The 15,987-nt window shown below is 37.0% G+C and overlaps 1 protein-coding gene across 13 annotated transcripts in view; it reads right to left on the minus strand.

Annotated features, from left to right (window-relative positions):
* SATB1 (SATB homeobox 1) overlaps window positions 1-15,987 on the minus strand; it is a 109,318-nt gene that overhangs the window by 48,288 nt on the left and 45,043 nt on the right. For all 13 annotated transcript variants that reach the window (XM_019535756.1, XM_019535834.1, XM_019535825.1 and 10 more), the window contains 2 exons: window positions 8,857-8,968; window positions 5,824-6,278 (listed from right to left, as the gene is read on the minus strand). In XM_019535756.1, coding sequence (XP_019391301.1) covers window positions 5,824-6,278; window positions 8,857-8,968 — 567 coding nt within the window. The remainder of the gene's footprint in view (window positions 1-5,823; window positions 6,279-8,856; window positions 8,969-15,987) is intronic.

A 15,987-nucleotide genomic window follows, 5' to 3' on the forward strand; every position in this document is an offset into this window, starting at 1 on the left:
CATAGTTAAGTCTGTCTGAACACTAAATGCAGTTTTTCATGCCTAACTTACGTTGGTTACCCTGAAAGTACCATTTTTCTCTTACAGAGAAGATGAATTTTTAGATATTACCAAGTTTACAAAAGGAAAAAAAAAATGAGTTTACAAGTCATCACAAGTATAATTCATTGCTAATTGCACAAAAATTTTCAATAAATATTATCTGTGCTTTCAAAAGCTAATTATGAATTCTTTAAAACGGGAGATAAATGAAAGTGTCTGCCAATATGAAAAAAAAATTGCCTGTCTGGCCCCCAGTTAGTCTCCTCTTTGAATGTAATCACTGATTCAAATAGATTTTATCAGCCTCACGGAACTTCAAAGCTCCCTGAAGAAAAATTTGATTTGCTGAAACCTCCCCAAAATATGCAGAACATCCTTGTATGCTATCTGTCTCAATTGCAGTGTGCTTAAATCACATGTCCAGGTGGAAGATTATTTGCAAGCTCCACCCACAAGTTTGGATCCCTGCCAAGTAAGTTATAAGCAGACACATTTATCTATGTTGCTTAGTAGTAAGCGGAGAGCTATCATGATAGTGTAATAGCACCTTTTTACCTTTTATTCAATAGTGATATGGATAGTGTGCTTTTTCTTAAATTACACTGCGAAGAATTATATGAACACAGTGGCAATTTCTGTTATACTTAAGCAGGCAAATTTCCCTCCACCACATAATTTACAGAACTCAAATTCAATAAAACATTACATGATGGTCCATTACTGTTATCAATTTTGAATAATCCATCTTCATTCTTCATTTTACTGGAAAATAAAAGCATGCCAAAGACAAAATGTTAAAAAAAAAAAAAGCAGCCTAGCAAGGTGATCAGTGTAAACTCAAATCGAGCTTTAAAATTACAGTATGCAGTTTACTGCATCCAAATATTCTTCCTTAAAACTGTAATTGTCAAGAATTAGTATGTGCATAGTCTTAAATATCTAGAAGTTTTCACATAAAAAAAAGTAATGAACGAATGGCATACAAAGGGCTGATATTTTAAATAAAACCATATATGGGTGGAATGGAGGTAAGGACTTCCAGCAAAAAGACATTCAGATATGTTCAAAAATCAGATTGTCACCCTATAGAAAATATACATTCAGATATGGCCAAAGCAGAAACGCATGCCTCCCTCTTTAGGCAAATAACTTCTAATAGATGAGAAGAATGTGTGCACTTCGCATTCACCTCAGCACTGCAAAAATCAGGGCTTATGCAATGTATGCTACTGTTGCCAGTATACATAGAGAGAGAGAGGCAATTCAAAGTTATTAGTCACAGCAGTGGTTAGAATCGTAACACACGACTTGTACAGTATTTACTACTGTACTATATACAGGGTTAAACTTATGCCTTGAAGTGAAATGGCAGACTGGTTTGTGCAAAACTGAGCTTTGAATTGCCTGACTTGGGTGTTTGTTTGCAAACACATGAATGGTTACAGTAAAACTGAAAGAAAATGTAAATGACTGCATAGTGACTCTCAAGATTGGCCCTGAGGTGGGTATACAGAAAGAAGAAAATGAGGTAAAAAGGTTTCCATCTAACAAAAGGCGATAAAACGCTACTCTATCCTATCCCTCCTTTTAACATAAAAGGTATGGCTAGACTATCTTAGCCCTAAGTGAGCTCTAAACCAGTGGTTCCCAAACTGACAGCTTGCACACCACCAATTTAAAATAATACAGCCTTAAGTATCACCAGCACATTTTTGTCACAAAGTAATTATAATAAATCTGTTAATGCGTACCACTGACAGGTTGTTGGTGTACCACTCATGGTATATGTACCACAGATTGGGAGCTGCTGCTCTAAATTATAATAAGTCCTGGCAGGGTTCAAGGAACCACAAGTGGCTTCTCTGTTGCTCCTCCATCTCCGTTGAAGACAGATGACAAAAAGACAGAGCCTAGCCTATGTACTTCACTGGATGTTCAAACTGTGCATGCACACATCACCATATTGCACTTGAATAAAATCTTTAAAACATTCATTCAACCTGCTAGCAACTGAAACAAAACTATTTTTATTTTAGTGCAAATATCCCAACAACATCTAGACAGCCATGATTGGGATAAAATGCCCATCAAATCCTAGGTAAATTAATATTATCTTTTTTTATGGGGCACTACAAATGGACCAAAGGGATGAAATATCTCTCTCTCTCTCTGCAGGCAGTGGGAGAATATTGCCTTATAAAGGAAAATTCTAAACCTCAGGTCCACTGTACACTGAAGCTCTCCTCGCAGGATTACTATGAATTTCTAGCACCAGAGACACAGACAACCGGTAAAGGGAACCTGGGGGAGCATGTGCCCCATGAAAGGGCCGTCTTCACTGGCGACACCACCAGCGGCTACTGCGGGTGCTTGGCAGCCCCGTCCCTGCTGCCGACACCGCCAGCGGCTACTGCGGGTGCTTGGCAGCCCTGTCCCTGCTGCCACCGCCAGCTTCTGCAGGTGATCCCCCAGACTCAGGAAGCACCACTCGCAGAGATGTTTTAGGATCAGAGAAGAGAGGCTACTTTGGATTAGCAAGGCAAACCCTGTATTGCACATACACAGATGCTAAGCTTCCTCGCATACAACTTTTCAACCAGCTTAACTTGGTGAAACCAAATATTCTTTAAAACTACATACTAAGTGTATTATTTACCAATTATTTGGCACATCTACCTGAGATGTTACGTTGCTGTAGTGATGAGCTACAGCAGCGCAGTGTCAGCGGGCATTAACCGTGGTGCTGCCACTTGCTAAAGCAAAGTACTAAATGACTGCACAGTACCAACTGCACAGTGGGGTGCACGTGTAGATGCACCCGTTAAGTGTGATTTTTTTTAAACCACTTTTCCAGTGTGAAAAAGTAGTTTTGGATTATCCAAGAAAAAATTAGAAACTCTTCCATTTTGAGATGTAAATCACCTAAAATATACCTCTATTGTAAAATGATGCTCAGAATACATTTTTTTTTCCAATTGTGAAAAATAATTTTACCATATTTCTTTCCTTTAGCCTGGGAACAAAACACAACCATTTCCAGTTTAAACAATTTTTCCTATTGAAAGAAAAATTCCCTAACCATGAAGCTAGTGTGAAACTGCCATTTTAAAGGTATTAGGAATTTTTTCCCTAAGGTATACCTCTATCCATAATACAAATGTAGTGATGGCAAAGTTAAGGTATCCAAGGTGAGAACTGATGTTGACCTACAACATCAAGTATAACCAAAATTCAAGTCCACCTTGAATGTTGGCATGCTAAGCCACATTGTTGTCAGTCTATAAATCACTTCCTTCCTTAACTTTAAACTGAAGAATGAATCTTTTGCTTCATCTGGGGCTATATCATGCATCAGTTTTTACACAGAACTCCTAACATTTCAGTAAGGTCTTTGACTTCAAAACCGATGACATGATATGATCCCTGGACATTTTCAGAACAAGGCTCAAATATGCTTATGACAGTTTTAAAAATGTCAGTGTTAAGCCTGAGATAGCTTTGATCTCAGAAAATAGTAGCTGAATTTAAACAAACATTTCCACTTTGGTCTCCTGAAATAAATGTATATTGCTATTACAGTATTAAAAAAATCTGTTTGAAAGGCACAATTCATTCTAAAGTGTTCCCTTTAATTCTAGTTTAGGGGAAATGTCTTGAATAAACTGCATTAAAATGTTAAAATATGGTGTTCAAAAACCAAATAACCTGCTTTTGTATAAAATCTAGGTTTCTAAATGCATGGTTACAAATACTCTCCAGATTTATTATACACAATGTTGACATGATGCAACTGACACTTAAACTTATCAATTTAAGTTAAGATAAATGACCAAGGCCCCAATCCTGCGAACAAAGGAGTGCTCCTTTATGAAGCCCCACAGACTTTAATAAGGATGCTTATCACTACAAAATTGGGCTTGTGTGCATGTCTGCAAGACTGGGGCCTATGGTTGCCTCTGTGCTTACATTTGCAGTCTTTTCTTTTTTGCTCCCTACTTTTGCTATACCAAATGACATAAATACTACAAATATTCAGTTAATTTATCCACAAATACTTATTTAATTAACCAATGCAATTTGTAAGATTAAGGGCTACTTTTGTTTGTTCAGTTGGGTGAATATTAAGGGGGGAAAGAAAAAGATTTCCACGTCTCTTCACTTGACTTTTTAAAGAAATTCATTGCGTGTGTTTTCTTCTAATTTGGACTAACTTTGAACATATTTTATTGAACTGATTGGCAGCAATATTTGTGGAAGCAATTAATTTTAAACAAATGTTGGATAATATTTGTGGTAAGAAAATAGAAAGAGAGTATTTGTATGGGAAACCAAAGATCGGATGAATGTAATTTTAATGCAGAAACATGATATCCTGCAAGCTAGACATCAAAACTAACCAAATTTGAATATCAAATATGAAATGCTGAGAATAAATAGTCCATGTATAGACCAAAAATAGTATGCCAAAATCAGTGGCAAATTATGAATTCTGAAGGAACCGGAAGGGGGAAGGGGGAGAAAAAAAAACTGCCCTGGAACAATTGAGATTGAAAAGGCAAAATATCGTAAATAAGTTATTCTCTGAATCATGCCACCACAAAGGCTCTATTTGCTCTCATCCAAAGAAGGGAGACATTTTAAAACATGTTTGACATTAATTCAAAATGATGGAACATGGCATGTTGGTGCAAACCGAATATTAGTTAGTGCATTTTGAGCATATGTTTTTCCATCTTAAACTGTAAAAGAAGGACAATTAAAAATCAAATCAAAATGGGAAGCTATATCTTTTAGTTGGACCATAAGCATTGTCAGATTCTACAGTGGACACATACTTGCCCAAGTCAAATTTAAGTATGCTTTTTCTTACTTCTCATTAACAATCATGTAAATATACTGGGTTAAAGTTTTGAGTTCTTTTAGTATTAAAACTATTTTTGTATTTAGATTGACATTTTACATATACTGTAATTTTTGGTAAATTTAACTAACATGGCATTAAGTTACATTCATAACAGGGAATAATAAGTTATGAATGGGGTTAACTTTTAACACTGGGCTAAAAATGATGCATTTTAGTTTTATCATCATTTCAGAGTGTATATTTTGGTCTGGACAAGAGCAGTGGGAATAATCTATTTTAACACTGAACTTTAAACACAGGCAAACACATAGAAAGAAAGTTTAAATACTCCTCTAAAGCATTCTTTTTAGTGGAGGCATTTTTTAAAATGGTACTAGTAATCAAAATGAAAAACTCAGCAGGAAAGAAAATAATAAAAGCCAGTTAATGTATAACCTATGATAAAACTGAGTATTGAAATATACATAGGATGCAGGACAAGCACAGTCTGTACCGTCTTGCTATTAGTTCCTCTAGAATACACATGGACATTATGTAAGCCTGAGACAGTATTACACAGCTGTATCTTTACTGCACAGAAGGTGTGCAGCTTTGAGCTTGGCTCTTCCTACAGCTGCTAGTTTTCTTTCCCCATAGCAGTCAAAACACACCATAGTAGCCACTGGAAAATGGTAAGTAAATTTAAGAATAGTGAAAATTTTCAGAAATTTGTAGGATGCTTAAGATTTGTGCATGTCAGTTTATACACAGGTGTACTGATGCAAACTCGTGATTAAAACTCCACTTTAACCAAAAAAAAATGGAGAGGAGAGGAACAAGGTGAGATGGAAAAGGTGCTAAGTACAAAAACAGATGGAAACCTAATATTTCAGGGGTGAGAAGGGAAGGGGTGGGGGAGGAGTATCAGTGAGACTGACCTGAGTTCTGTTAAAAGCCACACGTGCAAATACTGCCTGTGAGATTCCTGCTCGTTTCAATTCATCGCGTACCCACTGGTAGATTTCGGAAGACACCTCTGTGTTAGTTGAAACTTGCTGCTCCAACGGCTTGTTCATGGACCTACTGACAGGAGGAGGGTGGTTCAAGTACTGTTGGTTTAAGGACTGCTGGGCTAGAAGTCTATTCACTGCATACTGCTGGTTCAGCAACTGGGCCATTACCAGCTGCTGATTTACCAGCTGAGGGCTAATGGGAGTAGATACGAGTCCAGGGTGCAGGTTTGGAAGTGGGGTCCGAACAGATGGTTGACTACCATGAGAAAGCTGAACAGGGGATGGAGGCTGTTCGGCTGTATTCCCTGGGACTGGCTGCTGACCAAAGTTGACGTGGTTGGCACCTTGTTGGGGTAGTTCGGAAATGCTATCCATTTCAACTAGAGTGGAAAAGAATATTTAGTTAGATGAGAGCTGAACTGAAAATACTATAACTTGATGTTCTTCACAAGTTTTAATACATCACCTTTTCTCTTTCTCTAATACAAAACCACTGCATTTAGGTTCTTGCTTACTGTATATCCCTGCATAAACTCCTTTTATGTAATTTTACATGTCTTGCTTTCCAAGGATGGCATATAGAACAAAGACCACATTTGTCATAGTACGGAGGATGACCAACCTGGAATTAAAACCCTCTTTCTTAAGAACAAGGATCATAAGGGAAGATCCCTTGTTCAAATGTTAGTATACTACGGCTCAGATCTCCCCTAATCAAGAGAAGGAAACCAAACAATGAAGAGAATGGTGAATGGGAAGCAGCTTCCCATACACCAAAGTCCTTCTGTGAGTCCAAACAACTCTAAGAGCACATGTACAAAAATTAGGAAGTGCCATCACAAAGGAACGGCCCTATTCTGTGATGGGGGTCCAGCAGCTACTTGCCTCTGTAACCCCTGGAGACTCCCCCCTCAAAAGACTTATAGTTCAGCTGGTGGAGGGAGAAAACAAGCAAGATGTGATGTGAGCATCCACCTGCCTCAATTCCTGGTTGTTGCGTCAACCCTACAGGACAGTCAGAAACTGATTAAACATATGAAAATATATACTCAGACCATATTTATACAGAGCTGGTTCAAGATCAGGTGTTAAAACACAACCAAAGAAACACAAACACAGAACTGGGGGAATGGGCTTTTTATCTTATAAATCACCACCTTTTTCCCCAATGATTTGCAACACAGCTGACATTTTTTATTAAATGATGACAGTTACATATATAGTTTTAAGTTGGGGTAAAGGTGTTTTATGTCACCTTACCTACCCCATCTAAATGCATGCCTGATTCTACTCAAATTTCACTTTCGCATTTTTAACAATTTGTAACTTGAAAACACTGCAGGGAAAGAGCTGGATTTCACGAAGTTGGTGGTGGGTCTGTCAGTAGAAGAAATAAGTAGAAATATATGAGAAGGGGTTGGGAAAGAACAATCTATGCTTTTAAAATAATTAGTGCTCTCCAAAGAGCATTATTTAGCAGATTAAAAAAAAAAAAAGCGCCTTCTCTGTAGAAAGAAATTGCATGTGGATTCCCTCGCATACGTTTCTCCCTAATACTATCCTGTCAACGGGCAACTAAAGAAGGGGTTTTCTACTTAATTTGCAGGCATGCCAGGGCCTCTATCTCTAGTTCCTCGTAAGGGTTACACAGTTCCCTGTTGGCATGGAATCACAGCTACTCTCCTCGCCAATATATATTGGCTTCAACAACCTTTCAAAAGACACAGGAGGTATAGGGTGGTGAACCAGGGGTCTGGCATTACCATTTCAAGGAATGTGACTCCTGTGCCGTCAGCTTGTGTATGCTCTAACTGCTTTCCTTGGACCATGCCCAGCACTTACAGCAAGATCATGGCTGGGATAGAAGAAGAGAAGGCAGTATGTGGAGATGATTACGGCTGCCTTCATCCTCTTTTTCAGGTGATAGGAATATTTGCACATGGATCAGGCACACAGGCACCAATTACCACCAAATTCAATGGGCTTTGGATCCAGCCCTAACCCAGATTCAGAAAGTGTAATACAACATTCAGACTTACAGAAATGCCTGACATTGCACAGAAGCAACAAACAAGATTAAGGAAAGAAGCCTTCTATTTCCACTAACTGAAAGCAGAGATCAACCCAAGTGGGCCATTCACTTGGAATAGTAATTCAAGCAATTATCACAAAAGTGATGCATTGTCTTCATTACAGCCTTAAGCTATAAAAGGCAAGGAACCTGTTTTAGTAGATGAATGATTTTATTTTAAAAACTGAAACTAAATTAACATGTTCAAGTTTTTTTTTTCCAAATTAGACTCAATTTCTTCCTTCTAAAAATTATTGGAAAAGTATGCAGAAGTTGATATAAAATATACAGACCTAGAACGACCATATTTTTTTAAAGGAAAAACCTGGTACGTCTTTTCATTTAAGGAATTAATATACCCCATAAATCAATTTATTGTAATTCTATAATGTATATGCATTGCAGTCTTCTATAACAAGTACAAACTTGTCCAGTTAGTTATGAGAAGAACCTCATAATAAGCTGAAGCCACATCCCTAGAAGTTAGAGTAAATTATGGTTTATTTGCTAATTCATAAGCTTTTTGTTGGAGAGTGATGAGGACAGGGAAGCTTGTTTTTTAAATCATAAAATTGCTATTAAAAAATTGCAAAACATTTGGAATCATCCACAGTTCCTAGACAAGTCTTTTTAACATAATTAACTAAGACTGGTGGTAGGTCCCTAGTTCTGCAAAATGACAGCTTTACATCTTATTCCATGACTTCTAGCTTGTCAGATAACCCAAATCAGTTTAGCTAGTTTAATAGCAAACACTTAGTACAATTAATTCTTTTATTATACACATTCATAAAAAGCATGCCATCTTATACAACTGTGACAAACCTCAACATGACACAATAATGGTATGTGGCTACTACCGTGACAGCAATTTTTTTTTTGCTTACCCATCATATCTTTTGCCTTCTTGAAATGTTTATACCACCTTCCAAATTCCTGACATTTTGCTGCTGAGACATTTGCATAGTAAGTGCTGTTCACAATGGAAGAAATCATACTCTGCGTGAAAAGAGGAAGAAAAAAAATTATCTGTAATACATAGCAGCACAAGTTGAAACACAGAAATCATTTTGATTGTTGAAACCATAAATATTTTTAGAGTTTGAGCACCATGCTACATTTTTAATCTTTTAGTCCAGAGCCTTTAACTTTTTAAAATCCATTAAATCAAGCTTAAAATCTTCTCAAATATAACATACATGGTAACAAACAAACAAAAAACCCAGACACATTCACTATGAGAAGAATTAGATTATCAATCAAAAACTTCAGAGCAGTGAAGGTAGGATAAGGATTCTCAAAGGGCATTAATTCTGAAAGTATCATTTATTATTACTACTTCTGCTTCAAACTGAAATTGACCTCTCAAGCATCCAAACACTAGATTAATTTATTTCTCACTCTATAAAATGGCAATAACGTATCCTCACCCTTTCCCCATATACCACCAGTGTATGATATGAAGCCCAGAGGCTCATACAGCCAAACAATTTGAGACAAACTACTCTGGGCTATAGTAGCATGGTTTATAGCAAGATCTAACCTACAGTTTATTCCAGGATCTAATAAACTGTTCATAAAGAACAACTTTCAGAAACAAAAATCTCATTGCATAACTCTAACTCTAAGAGGCTAACTCTAGAATGCAAATTAGTCATAAAATGTACTAAAATATAAAATCAGACATATTTTTAATTATTAAACTTACTCAAGGATATCTTGAAAACAAAGCTGGCTAGACAGCAATAAGTGCCTTCAGCTCAATTTTAACCAATACAATGAAATTAACAACGTATAAAAGCTTCCAATAATATGTGTCCCCTCCTCCCCCACACAAAATCAATCAAGAATAAGTCTTGCAAAATGATACACTGTTTCAGGTTGAAAAATACGATCAGTATAGGATGCGTGATTAACAGAATCAGTAAATGTAATTCCAATAGACTGAACTTCAATGCATTTGGATATTTATGTGGAAAGTGGCTTCTATTAGCTTAACTAAAGGAATTGTCCAGGATATTTAGAAAACAATTACAGCGGAGAAGACAAAGCCTTGATTATTGTATTTCCTTTGCTATCTTGCATATAACATTTAGTTATTTTGTGCTATGGTAAAATCAATGTACAGCATGGGGCCTTTGTTATATAAATTGTAATAACCACTAGAAGAGCCAGTTTGGGGACAAAAGCGATAAATATTACTATAAGACTGTCTATTATAAAGCTATTCCTGATCTAAAGTAGCATCATCTTGTTTATTGATTCTAGTGAAGTCCATTATAAGCGTCTATTTTACAACACGTTGTTCAGTAACATGCTATTTCTTGGATCCCAGAACAAATGTTGGAAGTATACACTATTAGTATTTAAGCAAAACTGATCACCTAGTATAGAAACCTTGTTGCACGTTTTAGAAAGTTACTACCTTTTAGCCATTTTCATGGCTTTAAACATTGACATTAATACCATGCTTTTCAAACTAACTAGAAGCTCATTCTCAAGGACAGTCAAAGGAAAGAAATTTTGACTACCATAACTTTATCCTTAACTACATGAACTAAGCTTAATTGAACCCAATTTCAATCTCAATCTCAAGTACACAAGACTGTATGATTATGAATTGTATTAATATATTAATACAATTATATTTCTAGGCTCCATTACAGATCTGGCCATTGCCAATAGATAGTTGGTACACATCAAGCTACATTTAAAAGCCATTATATAAATTGCATCTGCAAAATAAGAATGCATGAATAGGTTGTTGTGCAGGAAACACCACCATTTACATGTGCAAAAACTGCCTATGTACATATGCACATGCAGGTACAATTTAGGTTTCAGTTTTTGAAAATCTGGTTCACTGTCCATTGCTAATAATTCTAAGATAGTGTATCTTGAGTAAGCTCATCTAAAATTCCCTATTTCTCCTCTCTATTCAAATGCTTTTCTGCTTCAGTTTACAATGGAGTTAGGGTCCTGTGTAGCCATCAGAATCTGTTACTAAAGACAATGTCAGAAATTAAGTTTATGACAACACCATAGGACCAAACAAGAGGAATAAATGGTCTGAATGAAAACTTTGTTTAAACCCCACTGGTAAAATTCCGATTCCTTTTAATTATGGTAACCATTTGCCCCGGGCAAACCTGAACACTCCCAGCTTTTGTAGTCTGGTCCCAGACAGTTGGTCAAAGATCCCAGAGCAGAGTCCAGCAGGGATGCAGAGTGGCATCGTGTGCCAGGCAGGTGGCCAGGCACTGCAGCTGCTGGTGCCTGCCTGGCATACCACGCCACTTCACTCTAGGACCTTTGACCAACCAGCTGGGACGCCCAGGATGGATGGTCAGATGGATGGTCACTCTACTTTTAAGTGAAAGGGAGAAACTGAACAGACTTTAATAGGGCCAAGATTATATGTAAAATATACACAGAGGTGCCTTAAATTGTAATGCTTTCCACTGCCACTTTTACTTATTCTGAGTTATTTGGAGTGAAATCTTGGCCAGTTTTCCCAGTCTGAAAGAAAAAAAACCCACCACTTTACTAGGGTATTCTTTGAAAATAGTGCAAATGCCCAAACCAAAGTGCTTCAGCTAAAAGTTCTCATTACAAAAAAATTCAGTAGTTCATTTGATAATTCACTGAAGGCAAAATGTTGCATTTCCAGACAATGTTATTATTCTGATAACCCAGAAAATATCCTCACAAAATCAAGTTCTCATAATTTCTGGCTTTGATTTATCTATTATACTGTTGTCAGGAACTTATGGTCCCATGCCAGTCTAGGGGTATAACCCACCACAAAGACTGACAGAATACCTTTTTAGAAAGGAGGATGCTCACAGCTTTCAATAAGGCAGATACCCTTTATGTGCATGAGTGTAATGCTTTTTTCTGTCAATACAATTTTAAAAATCTTGGCTCCAAGGATAGAAGAAACCCAACTGCTTGGGAGGTTTTGATTTTTTTTTTGAGGGTGGGGTGGGGGAGGGGGTGGGATTTGACTGTAATATATTCCCACATACTGAGGTTTTTTCTTTTGTGATCACAACTCAGTACATGCAAAAAGCCCCCAAACACTGCGTGCTCTTGGCTGCTTCATGTTCAACCATGATCAATACAGTATGCAAGGTTTATATCTAGACTGTAGCACACTATATCCAGGCATACCCTATGTGCAAGCTATAGTTCTACAAGGAAGATGAACTAGCACAGTCTGATGTATTTGAATGCATCTGAGATTTATACAGGCAGCACATTACTCATCCATAACCTGACTACAGCTTTCATGCTTTCCGTGAAAGAAAAATGATAGCTGGCATAAAATGTTAGCATACCCCACTACATTTTTATCTTTGGGACCAAGTTGCAAGCTTTTAAGATCAAATTCCTCTTCCCCCTGTCACGCACACACATGTACATGCACACGCACGTGCGCACACACACACACACTCTCTCTCTCTCTCTCTTCCTTCAAGTACAGTACTTGTAGTTCTGTTTTGAGAGTCTGAAGATCTGATCTGAAATGGTGCCACCTTCACAGAAACCCCGCTACTCTGGAATGATACCATCTGCCACAGACCAAGCTCTCTTTTTCAGAGCAAATAATTATAATGAGGTCTTCCATAATTGTGTGGGAATAGGATAGAATCTGTTCTGAAGTGCCAGCTAAGGTTTGCCTAGAAATTTAGTTTTAAATTTAATTCCCTTTTCACAAAAAGGTTAAATATCACAGACTTGAAAACTAGGTATAAGTAGTTTTTCCTTGAAAAGTTTGAAATGCTGTATAGGAAGCATGTTAAACTACAGATGATTTATAGATGCCCATCACTTAAAAAAAAAACAAAAAAAAAAACGACAGTGGCATCAGCCACCTTGTACATTGTGTCACAGGGCAAGATGCATTGCATCTCACTAGACAAGTGAAGGAATTCCATGTTTGATTCTACCTGGTCCATCCATCAGCCCATGTAGATACTTGGTAGAAAATCATTTAAAACTATTTTCTCTAAGACTGTTTATCTACCAGAGTAAAAAGTTGTTAGATTATGACTAAGAGTACATTATTGTCCTTTTTGCAAAACAACAAAAACAATGTTAATCGGGTTAATTCAATCATCTAAACCAAAACTGTTCATGCTTTTCTGCCAAATCAACCAACCACAGCAAAATCTGTTATCAGTGATTGCTCAGCTTCCAGTCAAAAATCACTTAACCCCCAAAGTCCCAAAACTTCTCCCAAGCAACCTTAAAATTACTCTTATATAGTCAGAATGAAGCAAAGAAAACAACCTCATCTAGGGGTATTTGATCTGCAGTACTGACACAGAATAAATACGTGCTAGCAGACTTAGCTGACAGTACCAGAGACAACAGTTCCCCTCACAGAAATCAGTTGTTAGGCATTAGGGATTTTTGTGTGAAATTTTCCCCTCAGAGACATCACAACTAAAACTTATTTAGGCCTGAGTGTTTGACATGGGAAAATAAAAACAAGCATTTTTGAAACTGGTTCACTGGTGTTTAAAGCTTTCAAGCTCCATCAGTGGAGGGGGCAAGGGCTGCAACAACTTATTTACACAATTATCTAAATACGATTAAACAGCTGATGGACAAATATTAAACTGGAAAATGTATAGTCATTTCAGCTTAATGTAATCCTCTTTCTGTAAACACCCAAGATGATTTTTTTTTTCAACCAGAACAGTCCTGACATCTCATAAGCCTAAGGGTGAATAGCAAGAGATTGTTTTTGATAGTTATAAATATTCAAAAGACATGCAGACCATCTGCTTTCATAATACAGGTAAAGCAAGACTGAAATGGTGACTGCTGTATAAAAATGGTTCTTTTAACAAAGTCTTCCTCTCCTCAAAAACTATAAAGACAGATGTCAAAAACTGTTTACACAGGGTAATCAGGAGCGTGCAAAATGTAATATTCCTTTTACACACAGTGCTTGCTAAAGAGGTTTTTTTCTTTTTCTTCCCATCTGTGTGTTGCAACACATTTCTACAAGTTAAAAACATTTTTTTCAAACAGAGATCTCATGAATACCCAAAAACATGCTATCTGGTTTCTGAATGCTAATTAATTTCAACTACGGAATCTAATTTTTTTTCCTGTAGGAAGGAATGTATGCTTTTGAAATGGAGTACTGTAGCAAAAACAGACATTGGAAACAGAACACGGAAGTTAAATTTTGCACTATTTTGACACTGGCTATTTTCATACCCCTGTCTTGCATATCTGCATTTGTTAAATTTGGTTAACCATAAATAGGGCAAGTATAATTCTTTGCATTTCCAAATGAGAATTTATTTCTATTTTACCATTTATCAGGCTCTTCAACATGAAGACTTAACAATGTAATGATTTTATCAAGTGGTAAGTAAAAGATTCCTTATCCTCCAAGCAGAATATGAACAGTGCTGCCTATAAACCCCTACAGTCAATTTTCAGAACTGAAACACTAATCTTGACAGTAACCTTTTAATGTATTATATTAATGGCACACAGTGTGTTAAGCACCTTTTTTTATAATTCTCAATAAAATGAATGTTTACTGAACAATCTGGCAAACTACTGGCTTTGGGTTTTTTTTTAAACCAAACTTTTAAGATTCCCTGGACACATCTACATGAGACGTTGACTCTGTAGTTGTTACTGCACAGTCATTTAGTACTTGCCAAGTACTAAACAACTCTGCAGTAACTGGCATTACTGCGCAGTAGAGTCCCAGCATGGTTGTCTAGTGACACTTACTGCGCAGTAGCGTCACATCACGGTTCATGACTGAGGATGCTACTGTACAGTAGTAACAAGATACTGTGCAGTAAGTGTCTTGTGTAGACATGGCTTCTACCTATTTTTACTTCAGTCAATCCTCCACCTTAGATTCCTTCGTATCTGGCAGGAAGGGATAACACTACTATGATGGTTTCATATTCATTTATTTCACCATTTATTTATAAAAACATAAATAAATGAAATCTCTCCATTAATCTCTAGATAAAGTTTAAATAGTGTTGAATTTACAGAACAGAGTATGGCTATAGATGGGGAAGTTCTTTTTTACAAAACAGAAGAGAGACAGCATATTCTTGATATATTTTATTCAAAGGAACTTTGCCACAGGTAAAAGCCAATTAGGTAAGTATAAGAAGCAGCTGCTATCCCAAAGTCTTTGTATAATTTGAGACTCAACCAGACCAAATTTTGGTGCCTCATGCATGGACATGGCAGAGAATCATTATTTACCACTTGCACTAAAAGTAGATGCATGGCTGCAAATCATCCGGATGCCATGAGTTATTTTTAACATAATGGAACCTTAAAACGTATCAGTTAACAAATACACACAAGTCATACAAGACTCCTTCTGCCATTACCTTGAAATACTGAGAGATGCACAGGAATATCTTCATCATGCCCAGCACAAATACGTAAGGGGGAGAGGAGGAAGCAGATGGGCAGGGAGGACATAGTTCTGATGAAGAAAAGGCAGTTTGTGCCTTTGGCGATACACTTGGATGAAGATGTGACCCCTACACTGTTGCCAAGGTCATGAGAACTGATGATCACCTGTAGGGTAAGTGCTGGTCATATAAGTTAAAAACTGCCTACTGGCCATTTTAAAGTGATCATATAAGGGTTTTCCAACACAAACACCATCCTTGTTCTTTCCTTGTTCTCTAGGTAATTAAGACATTCGTCTCTTCTGTTGTTTCCTTGTTGCTTCTAAAGGTTTGGATTTAGATAGGGGCAATGGTCATGGCCCTCTATTACAATTTCTTATTTGAAATATTGAAGGGAAAATTCAGTTCAAGAACCAACAGATCCTTGTACTACTTTGTCAGCTTGTAATGCAAGGACTGGAAATTTACATGACAGTGTAGCAATCTCTCCCACTCTCCTGATGGATATAAATACAGCCCAAATAAAAAGCTGCTTTCCAAGATACTAGACTTTTATCCACAGAGGCTAAAAAGCTCAAAAAGATAAAGGTGGGTGGG

The sequence above is a fragment of the Crocodylus porosus genome, unplaced genomic scaffold (assembly GCF_001723895.1).
Source record: "Crocodylus porosus isolate Cpor-Errol unplaced genomic scaffold, CroPor_comp1, whole genome shotgun sequence".
Classification (NCBI taxonomy): domain Eukaryota; kingdom Metazoa; phylum Chordata; order Crocodylia; family Crocodylidae; genus Crocodylus; species Crocodylus porosus.